Genomic DNA, 15,546 nt, shown 5'->3' with positions numbered 1-15,546 from the left:
ACTACTCTTCAAAAACACTGCAGCACCAAACACAGAGGAAGTCCCAAGAGAATTCAAAGTATATGAGCAGCGAGCCACATCCACCAAATTCGAACTAGTGATAAATGACATTTCCTATTTCAGCCACTGTATTTAAAATTAGATGTTAACTCCCCAACATCCCAGCACTCCCCCCCACCCCCAACTTAACCCTCTGTTGCCAAAGACCTTTTTGTTCTTACAACAGAGGTCCACTTTCTTTCTTCAAGGAAATAGGCATAATCTGTCACTTTCCCATCCAGAATCATGCTGACGCTGAGAGTGAAGGAAGTCAGGATAGGAGGTGGAGGCCAGCCTGAGTCTGAGTGCCGCGCAGGGTTAAAGGAAACCATTTCGTAAGATCGAGTGGGGAGAAGCAGCAGGAGCAAAGAGGGAAAAATCAAGTTACATAAAGTCCAATTGTACTCACTGTTTCCTTATTGGGAAGTAGCTCCTTTCTAATCCTGAAGAAGTTCTTGCCGTACTGCCTGAGCCCCTTAACGAAGCGTTTCTGTGACAAAAAGAAACAACAAATGGGGATGTAAAAACCGAAAACAAAACAGGATGTCAGCAAAGCAAAGATATCTGCAATCAGCAAAGCAACCACATAAAGTCTTAGCCAGGGAATACTAACTGGGCTGGGGGTGTCTTTCAGCAGCCGACCTGGGATCCACCACCAGGACAGGCCCCTCAAGCCTTCATCAGAAGCCCAAGCCCACACCCCACACAGTTTTAGGGAAAGAGCATCCTGTGTCTGAGGCTCCCAAGCAATCTGTGCTCTCTATGCTACCAGTCTGCACACTGGTCCACGAAATATGCTCCGTGTTTCAATAAAACAGCAAAACTGCTATTCACCTGAGAACAAGGCTTCCCAGAGTGTCCCGCACATAGGAGGAAACAACCAAACCTGGAGAATTTTCTCCAAAAGGGCACCCCAGAGGGTTAAAAGGCCCCTTCGTTAATCCGAGGAATTCACTAGAAAGGAACCGATATCAGAAGCCCACTGGGGGGCCTGAACATCAGCTGGCCTGCCCCGCCGTCTCCGCCACTAAAAGCCAGTCCAGGGCACCAAATAAAGAGCCGCCAGCACCCCTTCCTTCTTCCCGAAGCCCCTCACCGCCTCCCCCGCCCCGGCCGCCCATTTCCTTAGCAGTCTGGACACTTTCACTTTGTCCCATTCCCCCGGCAGCCCCTCCTCGCCCCAGCAGGGGCAGCTCCCGGCTCCCCAGGCGGCCCCCACCTCCGGGCGGGACTCGAAGCCCGGTCCCGGCGCGACCCCCACCCCCCACTGCACGTCCAGGCCGAGGGGCGAGGGTGGCCGGGCAGCCACAGGTACGCCGCCGGGCCGGGGCCGCGCACTCAGGGGCCGGGGCCGCGAGAGGCCGCGCCTGTCACTCGGTTCTTGCTCCACAAAGCGCAGGGAGGAGGCAGCCGGGGTGGCGCGGTGTGTGCCCGCGGCCGCGCAGCGCGGGGCCACCGCTGCCACCGGGGGAGGAGGCTGGAGCCCAGCGCGCAGAGCCCGCGGCCGCGGGCGGCTGCAAAAGGCGGCCTGGATCGCCGAGCTGCCCGTCGCCCGCGCGGCGGCCCCCGCGCCGGGACTCTGTGCCAGGCCCTCCCGGGACCCGGGCGCTGATATCTCAGTTCCTGCCTTCTGGCCGCAGGGGTAAAGCCTGGCATCGAAGCACAGAAACTTCCTCCCTACCGCAGCGAGGGCGAGCGGAGGCGCCCGCGGGGCCGGGGCGGCGCGGGCACTCGGCCCTTCCCGGGCTGCTCCGGGGCCGGTCCTCCCTCCCGCGGGCGGTCAGCAGCGCTCCCGCCGAGCGTCCACCCCCTGGGCTCCGAGACTGGGAAGCTGGCCCCGAAGACTCCTACGGCCCCTTCCGGCCTGGGATTGTGGGCGGACGCTCCCCGCTCCCCGCGGCCCAGGCATTAGCCAGCACCTTGCAGGGCGTCGTTTCACAACTAAATCACCGCGGAAGCTTCCCAGCCAATAAATCACCTGCCCACCGGGAGGAGAGTCCCTCCCTCTCCCCGGGTTTAAGACCAGCGGGGCAAATTCTGTCAGGAGCCAGACTTGGCCTGCAAGAGATCTGCAACCCCTACTCCATTCCTAGGCCTCTGCATCTTCAGACTTCACCCCTTTCTAAGATATGACTCATCACTGTCAATTTTCAATATAATTCTTACAGTTCAAAGGAAAAGTCTGTCAAGGCACAAAAAGAAGCCAGCCCTCCTCCAGTCTGGAAAAGAATGACCTCGATTACTTGACAAAGTATCATTCTTATGACCCACAAGCATCCTGGACTACTTGCAAGGCATCTCCACGGGGGACGGGGGGGGGGGGGGGGGGGGGAATGAGGCTGCCCTGCCCTCAAGGAGCTCCATGGCAAACAGGTAAACAGATCACTCTCTGGGCCCTCAGAAAAGCATGGAGGAACAAAGGGCTGTGGGTGGGGCTAGGAGGAGGAAGCAATTTACACTGCTGGTGTCTTAGAGGAAGTGACAAGGAAGACCATGGAGCCTGCCAGGTGTGCCCAGCAGGGCTTCAGGCAGAGGAGCCAGCCAGGAAGGGCACACAGGACATTCTGGGAACTGCAAGGAGGCCGGTGTGTAGAAAGGAGTGCCAGCAGGTAAGACTGGAGTAGCAGGAGAGGATCAGGTTGCAGGGAGCCTTTTAGACCAGGCTGAGGCCTTATGGTCCATGGAAAGACTGGATAAGGACTGCTCCAGTGGCAGTGTGGCTGTGGCCTAGGGACAGACTGGCTGCAATAGAGAGACCAGTTAATGAGGGTGGTGAGATAACCAAGGTGCCCGATGAGCAAGGCCTGAACTCAACCTCAGCCATCAGAACTAATGCTTCTTCATCCACTCTTCGGTATTTACTGAGCACCTAGCACTGGGAGGAAGTTAAAAGTAGCCACGGACCTTTATTAAAACTGATTCATTTTTAGCAGGTAAGATAAATGTGTGTGGGGCCATTACAGAAACATCTGAGACTTAATTCAGTCAAGCATAAAATAGTGAAGTGCAGCTCCTCAGTGCAGCAAGGGAGCCAAGAGGGACAGACTGTGTAGCCCAGAACACCTTCCCCAAGACAGTGAAGCATGGCCAGATCACGAAGAACAGACAGCATTTGCAGAGGTGGAGGGGGTTTGGAAGGCCCTCCATGAAAGACAGAGGTGGAGGATGGGAAGTGGTTATAGGAGAGAAGAGTCTACACAAAGTTGAGGTGGGTGATCTGGCGTGATTCAGATGGTGGAATGCCAGGGCCATGCGATCTGAACATGGGCTGGATGCCAACAGACGCAACAGGTTCACTAGGAGAGGCTGGCACAACGGAGGCAGCATCTGAGGAAGGCTGACTCTAGAACATCAGGCTAATGGGTGGAGCTGAGCAAACCTGAGTTCAGATGCTGATTCCTCCTCTGATCATCCACTCAACCAGCAGTTACTAAATGCCTACTATATGCCAGGGCCTCACATGTATTAACTTAAAACCCTCACAACCTACAAAGAAGTACCATTATTCCCTCCATTTTATAGAAAAGGAAGCTGAGGCAGAGATGGTTAAGTAACTAGACCAAGGTCACCTGACCCCTCAGAGGAAAAGACAGAATTCAAACCCAGGCTCCAAAATCCATGCCCTTCACTGCCACACACTCTGTAAAATGGAGGTAGGAGTCACAGACGTAACCATTTTCAGTCATGGTACCATTATCTGTGACTGTGCCCTCTCCTGTTAGCCCCAATATCAAATCACCAAGTCCTCAGTATTCTTCCTGAGAAAGGTCCTTCAACACCCTCCTTTCTTGCCTATTCTAGTGCTAGCCCTTGGCCAATCCCTTATCCCTCTCTCCTACAAGCTAGCTTATTAACCCAGTTTCCCCATCCAGCCATTTACAAGCTTCTACAAGGAATTTTCCAAAACCACTGAGTTCATCATGAGTCCCATATCATCCTGCTCCCAGCCCCTACATAAGAGTAGCTATTTGACCCATTCAGAGTGGTGTTTATACCCCTTAGCCCTGATTTCAGGGTCCTCAGGAGCCTGTCCCTGTCTACCTTTCTAACCAGACATGCAGTAATGCCAGCTGGCCCACATTACAACTATCTGAACTCCAGACTCTGGGCTACCTTTTCTACTATTCTCTACAGCCTACCCAAGATACCTCGTTTACTTCAAACCCAAGTTCAAATCCCTCCCACTCCAAAATGAAATTTCCCCTCCCATTCATTTGACATTTATTTATTTGTATAAGGTCTCATGTACTGATAGAGTCTACAAGCTCTGAAAAGACAGGTACTATATCCTTATACTCCACCTTGCCTCCCTATAGCATTATGCAGTTGGAGCTCCCATGTTTTTGATATAAAAGTGAAACCACCATGAGATGACAAGAGCCTGGGCTGGGGTGGTCACAGTGGAAATAGACCATTAAAAGTCAAAGGGTTCATTTTGAACTGTGTTAACCAAGTTGACTTTCTTGGCTCCATGACACGAAACTCTCCTGATTTCCCTCGTGTCACCTGGCTTAATTCTCCATCCCACCTCTAAATGTTGGAGTCTTCCCACAGCTTTGTTCAAGGCTTCCTGCTGCTCTCCAAACTCCCTCCCAACATATCTCCCACTGACCCCTTCCCTCTAAATATCATCCAAGATTCTCATGACTATTTCTAAGGCTAAATCTATGGTCCAAGCCCACTGGGAACACTTGCTTGAATGTCTCAGACATTTCAAACTAACTGCTTCTAGAAATATGAATTTGACATCTAGTGGTGAACACAGACCACTTCTGCCAATGTATTTCAATGCTATCAAGTGCAAAGCACCATAGGCTCCACTTTAAAAAGAAAAAAGGAAGTAAAAGCTTCGTGTGGCCTGCACTGTTCCTTCTCTTTGGAAAGCCACAGGCCTCAGAACTGGTAAAACACCTGCTTCTCAGAGACCAGTCTTCACCTTGTGGTTTACCAGAAATGGAGAGTAGCCTTTAAAATCGAAACAAAGCCAGCCCACTCAGAGCCGGCAATGATCAGAATAAGTCAGTATGTCAAATAGGCTTTTGCGGCTGTAGTCTCCTTTCCCTCTATTAATTCATCTTTCTTCAAATGAAGACCTTGAAGTTTTTAAGACTGACTTAATAATTAACACTAGCAACTTAAAAATAGACAGGTATAAGCATGCCTTGGAGATACTGCGGGCTTGGTTTCAGACCACCGCAATAAAGCAAATATTATAATAAGCGAGTCATAATCTTTTTGCTGATGGAGTGTCTTGCCTTCAATTTGTAAAAAAAAAGGGGGGGGGGGCAGCATCTGTGAAGCACAATAAAATGAGGTCTGCCTGTACCCTAAGCTTCTGAATGACGGCTCATAGACACAGGTCTGTTTCTTAGTAGTTGAGCTGAAATTCAGCATTTTCAGTGCTGAAATTCCAGGCCTCATGAATTACTTCTGTGTCCCTTAGCTTTTCTGTCCCTGACAGTATAGAGATAACAGAATGCTAGGATGCCAAGGGTAAAGGAGACAGAAGACTGTGCTCACTTAAAAGGCTACGGTAACTTGGGTTGAGTCACTGCTTCGAGTGCTCACCGACTTGTGGTCCAGCCACTCTCAGGAGCATGAGCTGCGGGGCTTGTGGGTGTTTGTTTCCAGTTAACCTGAGTGTGTTTCTTGGGAGCAAAAAACAAGTCCTTTCCTAATGTTGAATCCCCATAGCCAGAAGAATCCAAATATAAATATAAATTTATTTATGGCAAAGAGAGATTATTCTTTGCTTTGTTTTATAAACTTAGTTTGTGGTTGTGCTCGTTTTTATTTTATTTACTGAAATATATTTTGACATATAACATTGTGTAAATTTAAGGTGTACATGTTAATTTGATAACATATTGTAATATGACTGCCAATGTAGTGATAATTAGAATCTCAGTCATGTTACATAATTATGCTATGGTTTTTAGACAAATTGTTCTCGTTTTCCATTATTGCGCTAAAACTTCGTATCATCATCAGGAGTTTTCTACCTGTAAGTTCCTAATAGAGAATATTTAATTCCTGGCTTTAAAAAAAGTGAGTTACCCGAACACATTATTTACTGTTAAACTGGGTTTTAATAGAAACTGGAAAGCTCTATTTCTTATTTTTGGTAGAATGGAAAGAATATGAGATTCAAACCCAGAAGTCCTGGGATCTAGTCTGCTCCTCTGTTCCATAAAGGAAATTCTGACATGGCTGTTTACACAGACAGTTTTGAAATGGAATATATTTAATAGGAATAAACATAATTGGGTCGAAATGCAGTAACATTTTCTCTTATGATAAAGTACTATTTTTAAAAGTTCCTAGTGCTATTGCTGAGCCTGCCCCGTGTCAGAGCCTCCTGAGCCCTGTGCCCATGGCCTACCCAGATGCTGACCCTCTCCACCTTCGGGGTCGCAGGGTGGACCTAGGGCAAGCAGCTTCACCGTTATGTGTCATGATATGAAACAGGTAGGGAAACACCACCCTGTGCAACAATAAAAACAGCTAACACTGAGTAGTGCGAGGACATGTCTTAAGGGCTCTACGTGCACTGAAGCATCACAACAACCTTATGAGGCAGGGACTACTAATATCTCTGTTTTTACAAATGGAAAAACTAACCATGCCCCGAATCCTTGGACCAGTGTGGGAGGGTCAAGGGTAACAAACAACTGGAAGCTCCATGGATGGGTGAGGCATACAAATGGAGTCAAGGAGAGGGTGTGGATCATGGGTACAATGGGCATCTGCTGCCTTTGTTTGCATTTCAAGATTTTAAGTGTTCCCCCAAATCTATAAACAAACAAGTAAAGGCTATATTCAAGTAAATTAATTTATTCTTGCCTCAATTTGTTCATCTTTTAAATTGGCAAAAAAACCCACAACACACCCTGCCTTATCCATTTCAAAAAAATTATTCTGAACATCAAATTGGATAGCAAACAGGAAAGTAGGAGGCTGGGAGAAAGTCCTTCGAAGACTAAGGTGTACTTATCGCCCTCATCTGCATGGAACTCCCAACACGGTTCATCTCAAGTGTTGGATCTGACCTGTGTCTGCAGCAGAGAAGAGAGGCAGGACGAGGGGACTGTGCCTCAGAAATGGCTAAAAAATAGCTCTGCATTAACCCCTGGCTGAGAGCTTTCAAAATTAACTCCCTCTGGTGAATTTTAACTAGTGCATCACAGTCAGAAAACTCACCAGGACTTCAGAAAAGCGACTTCTACTCAATCCTCTTACATAACTGTTTGGAAAACACTGTCGGTATTAAAATGATTCCCACTGTGAAAATGGCTCCTTCTGCTCTACCCCGTTTTCTGCACAAAATTTTATGTTAATAACTTACTGGTTCTCAGGAGACTGAAGAGCAGGCATATTTGCAAGTAAGCAATCCACAGTGCCCCCTCACTCTGGGCTAGAGATATAAAAGTGTAAGCCCATAAGCAGGCAGGGAGTAAGAGGAGTATGTATGCCCACTGCTTTTCTGAAGGTCTAGAGCAGCAGAATCATACTGAAGATGTGTCCTAAATGTGGGTCTATGTTAATGAGGGAGGAAGGTGAAAAAAGAGAATACTGATGCCAAGCGAAAGAAATGAAAACCTTTCCAAACACCTGTATCACACGATGCCTACCAGTTCATCAGTGGCTCTCACTGACCAACCACTAAATGAGAACCTACTGCGTTTCATCCATATAATCCTGTTTGTTATGGAGTCTCACCTCCCCACATCTAAAACGTATTTCCTGCTGGAGGTATACTATTGATGCTGCTTTGAAAAGTATCACTTGGTTTTTGGTTTTAAATATTTAACACATTAATGAAAGGGTGACTGAGTAAAGCACTACTTTTTCAATAAATAGCACCCAGAACCAATTTGTTTGGGAGGAGACATGCCAGCAACCATGGTGGGCATTTCCAAGAGTTCCAGTATGTTGCTCCTCATTTCTGACTCCACTTTTTAAGTACACTTTGAATCGACTAGGATTATTCCAGGATAACTACAGTAGTTACACTTGGATTTTCAACTGGGTGGGAGGTCGGTTCCCCTAACCCCTGAGTTGTTCAAGGGTCAATGTAGTTAGTAGTTTCATTAAACTAGTTATCGCTTTAAAAAAGCAAACAGGATAACTATTTAAAATAATAACCACATTTTTACTGATGACTCTCATCTCTCTTCTAGGTCTGACATTTTTCTCTAGCTTAGACTTGCACCTACACTTTCTATTAGGAGCAACATTTCTCTAGTCTCAGAACATCACAGTCTCAACATGGACAGTGATGGGTCCTAGACCATGACCTCCTCAAGGCTCCTCAATACACTCTCCAAGATAGGTGTCACTGGACCCATTCTACAGATGGAAAAAAACTGAGGTTTAGGTAAATTAAATATCCTGCCCCAATCCATAGCTAATCAGGAACGGTGGAGAGTAAATGAGATTTCAAAATAGAATTAATTACTTGAAATCTAGGTAAAGAAAACATTCTTATGTATCTACTCATATTGGAGGAATCAAAGGTTTCTATAATTTCTTTAAAAAACACACATGAAGACCTCAAAAGGAAATTTTACATATACACATATACATACTTGCTCTTTGAAGCAAAAGCATGTGTCACAGATTGTATCCTGTTAAAAATTTTCCCACAAAACAACTTGGATTAGAGTGCATGGCCCTGCCACTAAATAACTACATCCCTGGTCTAGATCCCTAGCCTCTCTCAGGGCTTCTGTGTGCCTGTGTGTAAGGTGGGCATTTGGGCCTGCCACCGGCCACAAGGCCTCAACAAACAGTTGATCTCTCTAGTGCTCAACCACTAGAAGCTGCAGTGAGGGAGGGGAGCCTCTTTCCTGCAGAGACTAGAGGATGGCTAAGCTCTTTTCCAAAAAGAGACCCTATTAAGGCATGATATGCTATGTCTTATCTGGAAATTCGGAAGACTAGTCAAAGGTACTGTTAACATTAAGTAAATTCCAGTTTTAGCAAAAAAGACCTGTTTCTCCACCTCACCCCAAAAGATTCGATGGTACTTACAACAGAAGCCCAAATCCAAGCCTGTCCATTTATTTACTTATTTATTTATTAAATTTTATTTTTTAATCCTCACCCGAGGATATTTTTTCTATTGCTATTCAGAAAGAGAGGGAGGGAGGGAGGGAGAGAGAGAGGAACATCCATATGAGAGAGACACATCGATTGGTCGCCTCCTGCACACGCACCAACCAGGGCCGGGGATGGAGCCTGCAACCGAGGTACATGCCCTTGACCGGAATTCAACCGGGACCCTTCAGTCCGAGGGCCGATGCTCTAACCACTGAGCTGAACTCGCTAGGGCAAGCCTGTCCATTCATAAAACAAGTCCTTTCTAGGGTCAAATACCACAGCTGTTTAGCTGCCGTGAAGGAATAATACCTGCTGCAATTACAGTGTGATGAAGACACTTCTTCACTGAGAGGTGGGTGTCTGTTCCCTGCCCTTGAGCCTGGATGGACCTTTGTAATTGTTTTGACCAACAGGACAGAAGTGATACTGGTGGACTTCTGAGGCTGGGGTGTAAGCAATACAGCTTTTGCTTGGCTCTCCCTCTGCAGACACGGTGCCCCGAGCCACCGTAATAAGTTTGGCTCTTCTGAAGCCTCCATGGTAAGAGACCACATGGGGTAGAGAGAGATGCCTAAGAAGCTCCTGCTGTGTCCAGCCCCCAGCTGTTTGAGGCTTCCTGGCCCAGATTCATGAGTGAAGGAGCCTTCAAGGTGGCTCCAACCCCATCTACCATCTGAATGCAACCTCATGAAAGCCCTCCAAGTCAGAACCGCATAGCTGAGCCACTTCTAAATTCCCATCTTACAGAAATTGGGAGATAATAAATGATCACTGTTGTTTTAAGTTGAAGTAATTTTTTTAAGGGGGGGGAGAGAGAGAGAAAGAGAGAGAGAGACAGACAGACAGACATCGATTGGCTACCTTGAGAGAAAAAGATGGATCAGCTATGTTCCGCACGCAACCAACTGGGGATCAAACCCGTAACTTGGGTATGTGCCCTGACCAGGAATTGAATCCACCACCCTTTGATGTACAGGACAATGCTCCAACCAACTGAGCCACACTGACCAGGGCAGCTGAGGTAATTTTTATTAGGCGTAATTTGTTAAGCAGCAAAAGGGAACCAATATGAAATTCATTACAAAAACCACTAAAAACTAGTAACTACAATGTTAGTCAACAATAATTAAATGAACCAGTAAACAACCTTCCAAATAGACTTCCCCAATCTGCATGCCCTATCACTCTCTATAACCCTACTCTGCTTTAACACATGGCTCTTATTATCATATGACATGACATGTTATACATATGATACTTATACATCAGGAAATTTGTTCACTTCTGTATCCCAGCACCAAACACAGCACTGATAGGTACAGCAGGCGATCAACAATCAATCACTGGTTGAATGAATGAATAACTGTATCTGGAGGTGACACTAGTTGGTTTCCCAGCCATCTGCCCTCCATCTTGACCCAGTGCCTCCTGACATGTTCACTGTTAAGTTTCTGACTCTCTAATTACTACTTACAAAATTGTTTAACACCAACTTTCCTGTCTATTCAGACATACAAATCCCACTGGAGAAAACATGCCATCCCCCTCCATGAAGCCAGCTCAGCACCCAGAGTAAAGCTGATAATTAATTTTTCAACACACCTGTGTACCAAACCCTTCCCAGGTGGTCTGAAATGTCAGATAAAAGTACTCCATTTCCCATTCAAAGACCACATGCCCCATAGGAAAATGACCTCACATCAGACGGTTTACAGAGCAACGGAGCACACTAGCAAAGGCCACTGAGCCATCCTATATCTCTGTCTACGTGATTACGCAGAGCCTGCTAAGTCCTTTCACTATGGCAGACCTAACAAAGCACTGCCACTGGGTGAGCATCAGAGCACGCTTCAGTGCATTTCAAGTCAAATGAGAACTGGCTAGTTAAGCAGCAGTATTGATGTACAAGTACCGCCAGCAAAATATCTTTGGCCAATTATGGCTGCCCAGCTACACCCAAATTAAAAATAACCCAACACCAACAACAGAACCCATCAAGAGGCCCCTCCTCTCCCTGTGATATCACTGTGGAGTCTCCCCGTAAATGTCCCTGTAAAGTGGTTCATAAACAAGTTATTAAAAAGTTCACTTTCTTTAACAAAGCAGGTCTCGGCACAAAAGGGAAGAGATGAACTGAATAAACTGAAAAAAGATCTGTGGCTGGTCTATAAGTTACAAGGGGGAAAAAAAAGTAGAAATCTTTAGTGAAGAAGCCTCTGCAAAAATTATTGTTGAGTCTAAATTAGTGACTGCGCCACAGAAGCTGACTGTGAGTCAGACATGCAACTTGAATTTCCTAGTAGCCATATTTTTAAGAGATAAAAGTAATTTTAATAATAGTTTCTAATATCCATTTAAACTTGATATATCTAAAATATTATCAATTCAACATATAATGAATATAAACATTTTTAAAGAAACAGTTCACATTCTCTTTTTCCTACCAGGTCTGTGAAATTCAGTGTGTATTTTACACTTACAACACCTCTCAACTTGGAGCGGCACATTTCAGTGCTCAGGTAACCACCACATGTGGCGGGTGGTTACCAAGTCAGATAGCACAGGTCTAGAATGACCCTTACTTCTTTGTAAAACATTAAAACATCCAAAGCACTAAAAGTTTTCTAGAAGGGAGGTAAAATAAATACACTGTTAGAATCATGGACAGCGATATGACAATAGTCCTAAATGAGATGAAATCGTAAAGGCCTGTTATTTTAAATTAAATGAAACCTGTCCACCAGAAGAACTCAGCAAAATTCAGAAGTTACAATCTGCCCACAAACAGGGGAAACTGAGGCCCTGACCAGCACCAGGGGCTCGCTTCAGCTCCTGCCATGGAAGGGGATCCTGGGCTTTTGTTGCCTCTTCAACACAACCAGACAAGGGCCAGGGCTCCTCATTCAACTTTGTTCTCATTAAAGGATCTCCGAATTGGGAGTGAAAATAAATTACCCCTTTAGGACACCGTGGGGGGTGGGGAGGAAGGGAGCGTATTTCAACTAGAGAAGGCAAACCTCAGTCTGTAGGCAGATCCCTGTGTAACCCGCGGTCATTGTTTTCTTTTTTGGTTACCATTTGGTCTCATGCTGTCCTTGTGCAGGACAACTACCACAAGAGTCTCTCAAGGGAGAGTCCCCACATTGGGAGGTGTAATGGGCCCCAACATGAGGCTGCTCTGCTGGCTTTTGTTTGGAACAATAGCATTCCCATGATACCTTACTCTTGCTGAAAATATTGGTATTAAGGGAGCATGAACACAGCTGTGTGTAAATTACACATACACACAGATTAGATCTGTATATTTATAAGGAACACAAACATGCTAACAGCACATTTACATACACAATCGGGTACATTGGGCTGCATGCGGAGTGTGGTTTGAGTGCCAAAGTATTTCTTTAAAATTTTACAGAATGAAATGCTTAAGAAATGCTTAACTTTCTGTCAGGCTGAGATTCTTCTGGCCCCTCCTCCCATGCAGAATGCCCCCCAAATATATTTCTTCTCATCTTTTTTCATTTGCAATATGAAAAAAGAGAAATTACTTGAAACTCTATGAAGGAGAAACCTCATAATAAAGAGCTTTAAAATTCACTTTTATAGTAAAAACAAATCAATATGAGATGATTTTTCACAGTTAAACAGTAATAATTACAAATTGGGGGAGGCGGGCAAGAGAAGGCAGTGTAGGCAGAAGCAGAAAGTGGGAAGAATCTGAAAGTTCGGAATTAACTTGTCCTACAATGACAGTTCTCCCTTCTCTACAAAGGAATGCATACTCATACAAAGAGGAAGACCTGTTAACACAGCATGTAGTAAGGCAGGGTCTTTGCATTTTTTCAGCTAATTTTGAAAAACAAAGAGAAGCGCAATCAGCATTTTATGTTCAGAGATTTAAGTCCAGATACGAACACAGACACCAGGAAACTTGGGCTCTGGTTCTCTGCCTGATTCTATCAAGGCTTCAGATGACCCCAGGCAAGCTATTAACATTCCCTGGGCTGAGTTTCGCCTGGAAAGATGGCATCCCAAGTATCCTAATTTATCAGATAAAAGCACTAACTTTTAAATGTTGAGTGTTCCTGGAAGATAAAAGAAAAAGAGTAATAATCCAATTAGGCAGAAATGTTAACCTATATATATGTGGATAGACACATAACAACAAGCTCACTATAGGCCTTAATTTTATTCTTTAAAAAATTAACAACAACCCTCCAACTGATACTCTTCGTTTTTTATTTTTTCTTGATGTGGTTTGTATAAACTCCTGGTTTAAAAAGAAAGAAAAGGTCCATTTCTGAGGCTTGGGTTTACCGTGCTTACAGTTCCACCAATAAATCATCTCCCAATCTGGGCTTGGAAAAGCACTGGCCACGGTTTGATTGCTCCAGCCCCAGGTTGCCAGGCAACCAACACAAGGGGGAAGTCTGAGAACCGCTGACAGATAGCCAAGTGGCTGAAACAACAGACTTCTCTCTGTCAAAAATGTGTTTCAGTGAGCCACTTCCCCACCTCTGCTCTCTGCTAAACACTACACGATTGTAAAATCAAAATCAAAAGGCCACTGTAATAAAAACACTTCCTGCTCAATTACGTATTGTTAAAAAGCTGTGGGGAGGCCCAGATCACACAGTGTATGGCAACAGAAATGTGATACTGTAAATGAGATAAAGTCAGCAGCATGCAAGAAACCTGATCTAAATGCAGCTCTGTAGCTTCGAGTCAGGGGACCTGGTGTGTGGAGCAAATCAGCTGCATAAGAAAGCACCAGGAAGAAAATAATGAATGTTGAAATGCTATAGAAACCAAACAATAACTAAGAAGCCGCAGGTCCCCATTACTTAATAATAAAACCAAGAACACTCTCAATTGTGAAACAACCTCGAGATAATGAAAGTTTTCTGTTTCTGGATGGATTTCTTGTGTAGAATAGGGCAAGGAAGGTCAGGAACCACGCCCCCTGGCGGACGGGTGGGTGGGTGGGATTCCCTAATGCTCGACAGTAAACTGGATTACAGGAGACACTAATACCCTTCAGATAATACCTGGTAATACCAGATCTGAGGTCTGACAGCCTATGCAACATTTGAAACACCTATGATACTTGCCCCGAGCCAGTAATGTTGCACCCTAGTCCTGCAGAGTGTCACTTCTATGCAGCATCCTTCCATGAAACCACTTCACTGACACTGCCATATAGGACTCTGGAAGCTCTCTATGGTTATTTGGAAGAGGCCACCACTAAGAACATAGTTCATCTTTTTTGTGTCACGGACCCTTTTTGGCAGCCTGGTAAAGCCTAACCTCTTCTTAAAAAATGGTTTTTAAATGCCTAAAATAAAATGTATTGATTAAAAAGGAAACCAGCTGTACTGAAATCCAGTCATCAAAACATTAAAAAAGGTAAATATATATACCTTATTGACATTAAATAACAAGATCTCCCAGATGGTTTTTGTGGGGTTTGTTTTTTTGGGTGTGTGTGTGTTACTGTTTCATTTTGTTTTATAATAAGAGCTCAGATCATGAACTTGTGGAGAGCAAGGACAGCAATTTATTCGTCACTAAGTTACCAAAGCAATGCACAGCCTGGTTCACTGCCCAAAGCTGATCAACTGAATCCTGGAAGATGGTGCAAGTCTCCCAGACTGGCCCCTCTCCACACCGCCAGCCCAGATCCCATGGGTCCTTACTTTCACTAGGTTTTCCCAGCATCCAAATGAGGGCCTGGCAAGAAAAATTTGTAGGTCTATCATCTGCAAACTGGGGTGTACAGACACAAAAGACTTTCTTGAAGATGGCGGCAGATTAAGTGGAAGCTACACTGACACACTCCCAGGACCAAACGGGAATTACAACTAAAATATAGAAAAACCATCCTGAATAATCAACTGAAGACTAGCTGGAAAGCACCCTCATAACCAAGGGCCTAAAGTGGAGACTGTGGGGGGTTCCCACAGAGAATGCTGGGGTCTAAACTCCAAACGGAGCTCCCCAGCCCAGAGCACCAGAACTGAGAAAGGTGCTCACATAACATCTGGCTGTGAAAAGCAGCAGGGTTTCTGTCTGCCAGGGAGAGATGGCTGGAAATGTAGGCATCCTCTTAAAGGGCCAACACACAAAGTTTCCTGTGCAGCCATTCACCTTGGGCTCTGGCAGAGGGAGGGCAGAGTGGACCAGAGTGGTGTGAGAAGAATCTAGGATTATGAGCTCTGGAGAAAGAGCTCAGAGGGCAGCCATCTGGACTCCTGTGCTGAGTCATTCCCACATACTGCAGAGGACATCTTTCTCAGGCAGACCTTTGCCAGCCAGGCAGCTTTTGCCTAGGGGGAAGCAATTGCCCCACCTATTGGAAAACCTCTCGCCCCACCCTATGGAGTTTACGCGTTGCTGTGGTCCACA

The 15,546-nt window shown here is 45.5% G+C and overlaps 1 protein-coding gene across 8 annotated transcripts in view; it reads right to left on the bottom strand.

The window, feature by feature from the left end:
- RERE (arginine-glutamic acid dipeptide repeats) overlaps positions 1 to 15,546 on the bottom strand; it is a 345,910-nt gene that overhangs the window by 51,977 nt on the left and 278,387 nt on the right. For 6 of the 8 annotated variants that reach the window (XM_087820126.1, XM_087820131.1, XM_087820127.1 and 3 more), the window contains one exon: positions 449 to 529. In XM_087820126.1, coding sequence (XP_087676252.1) covers positions 449 to 529 — 81 coding nt within the window. Of the gene's footprint in view, positions 1 to 448; positions 530 to 873; positions 944 to 1,258; positions 1,427 to 15,546 lie in introns of those variants that run through there. The other 2 variants (XM_087820132.1, XM_087820133.1) reach the window with 2 other exon arrangements.

Source organism: Miniopterus natalensis, chromosome 9, assembly GCF_054644295.1.
Source record: "Miniopterus natalensis isolate mMinNat1 chromosome 9, mMinNat1.hap1, whole genome shotgun sequence".
Classification (NCBI taxonomy): domain Eukaryota; kingdom Metazoa; phylum Chordata; class Mammalia; order Chiroptera; family Miniopteridae; genus Miniopterus; species Miniopterus natalensis.
The sequence above is the reverse complement of the archived record's forward strand: the minus strand, read 5'-3'. Positions and strand labels throughout refer to the sequence as shown.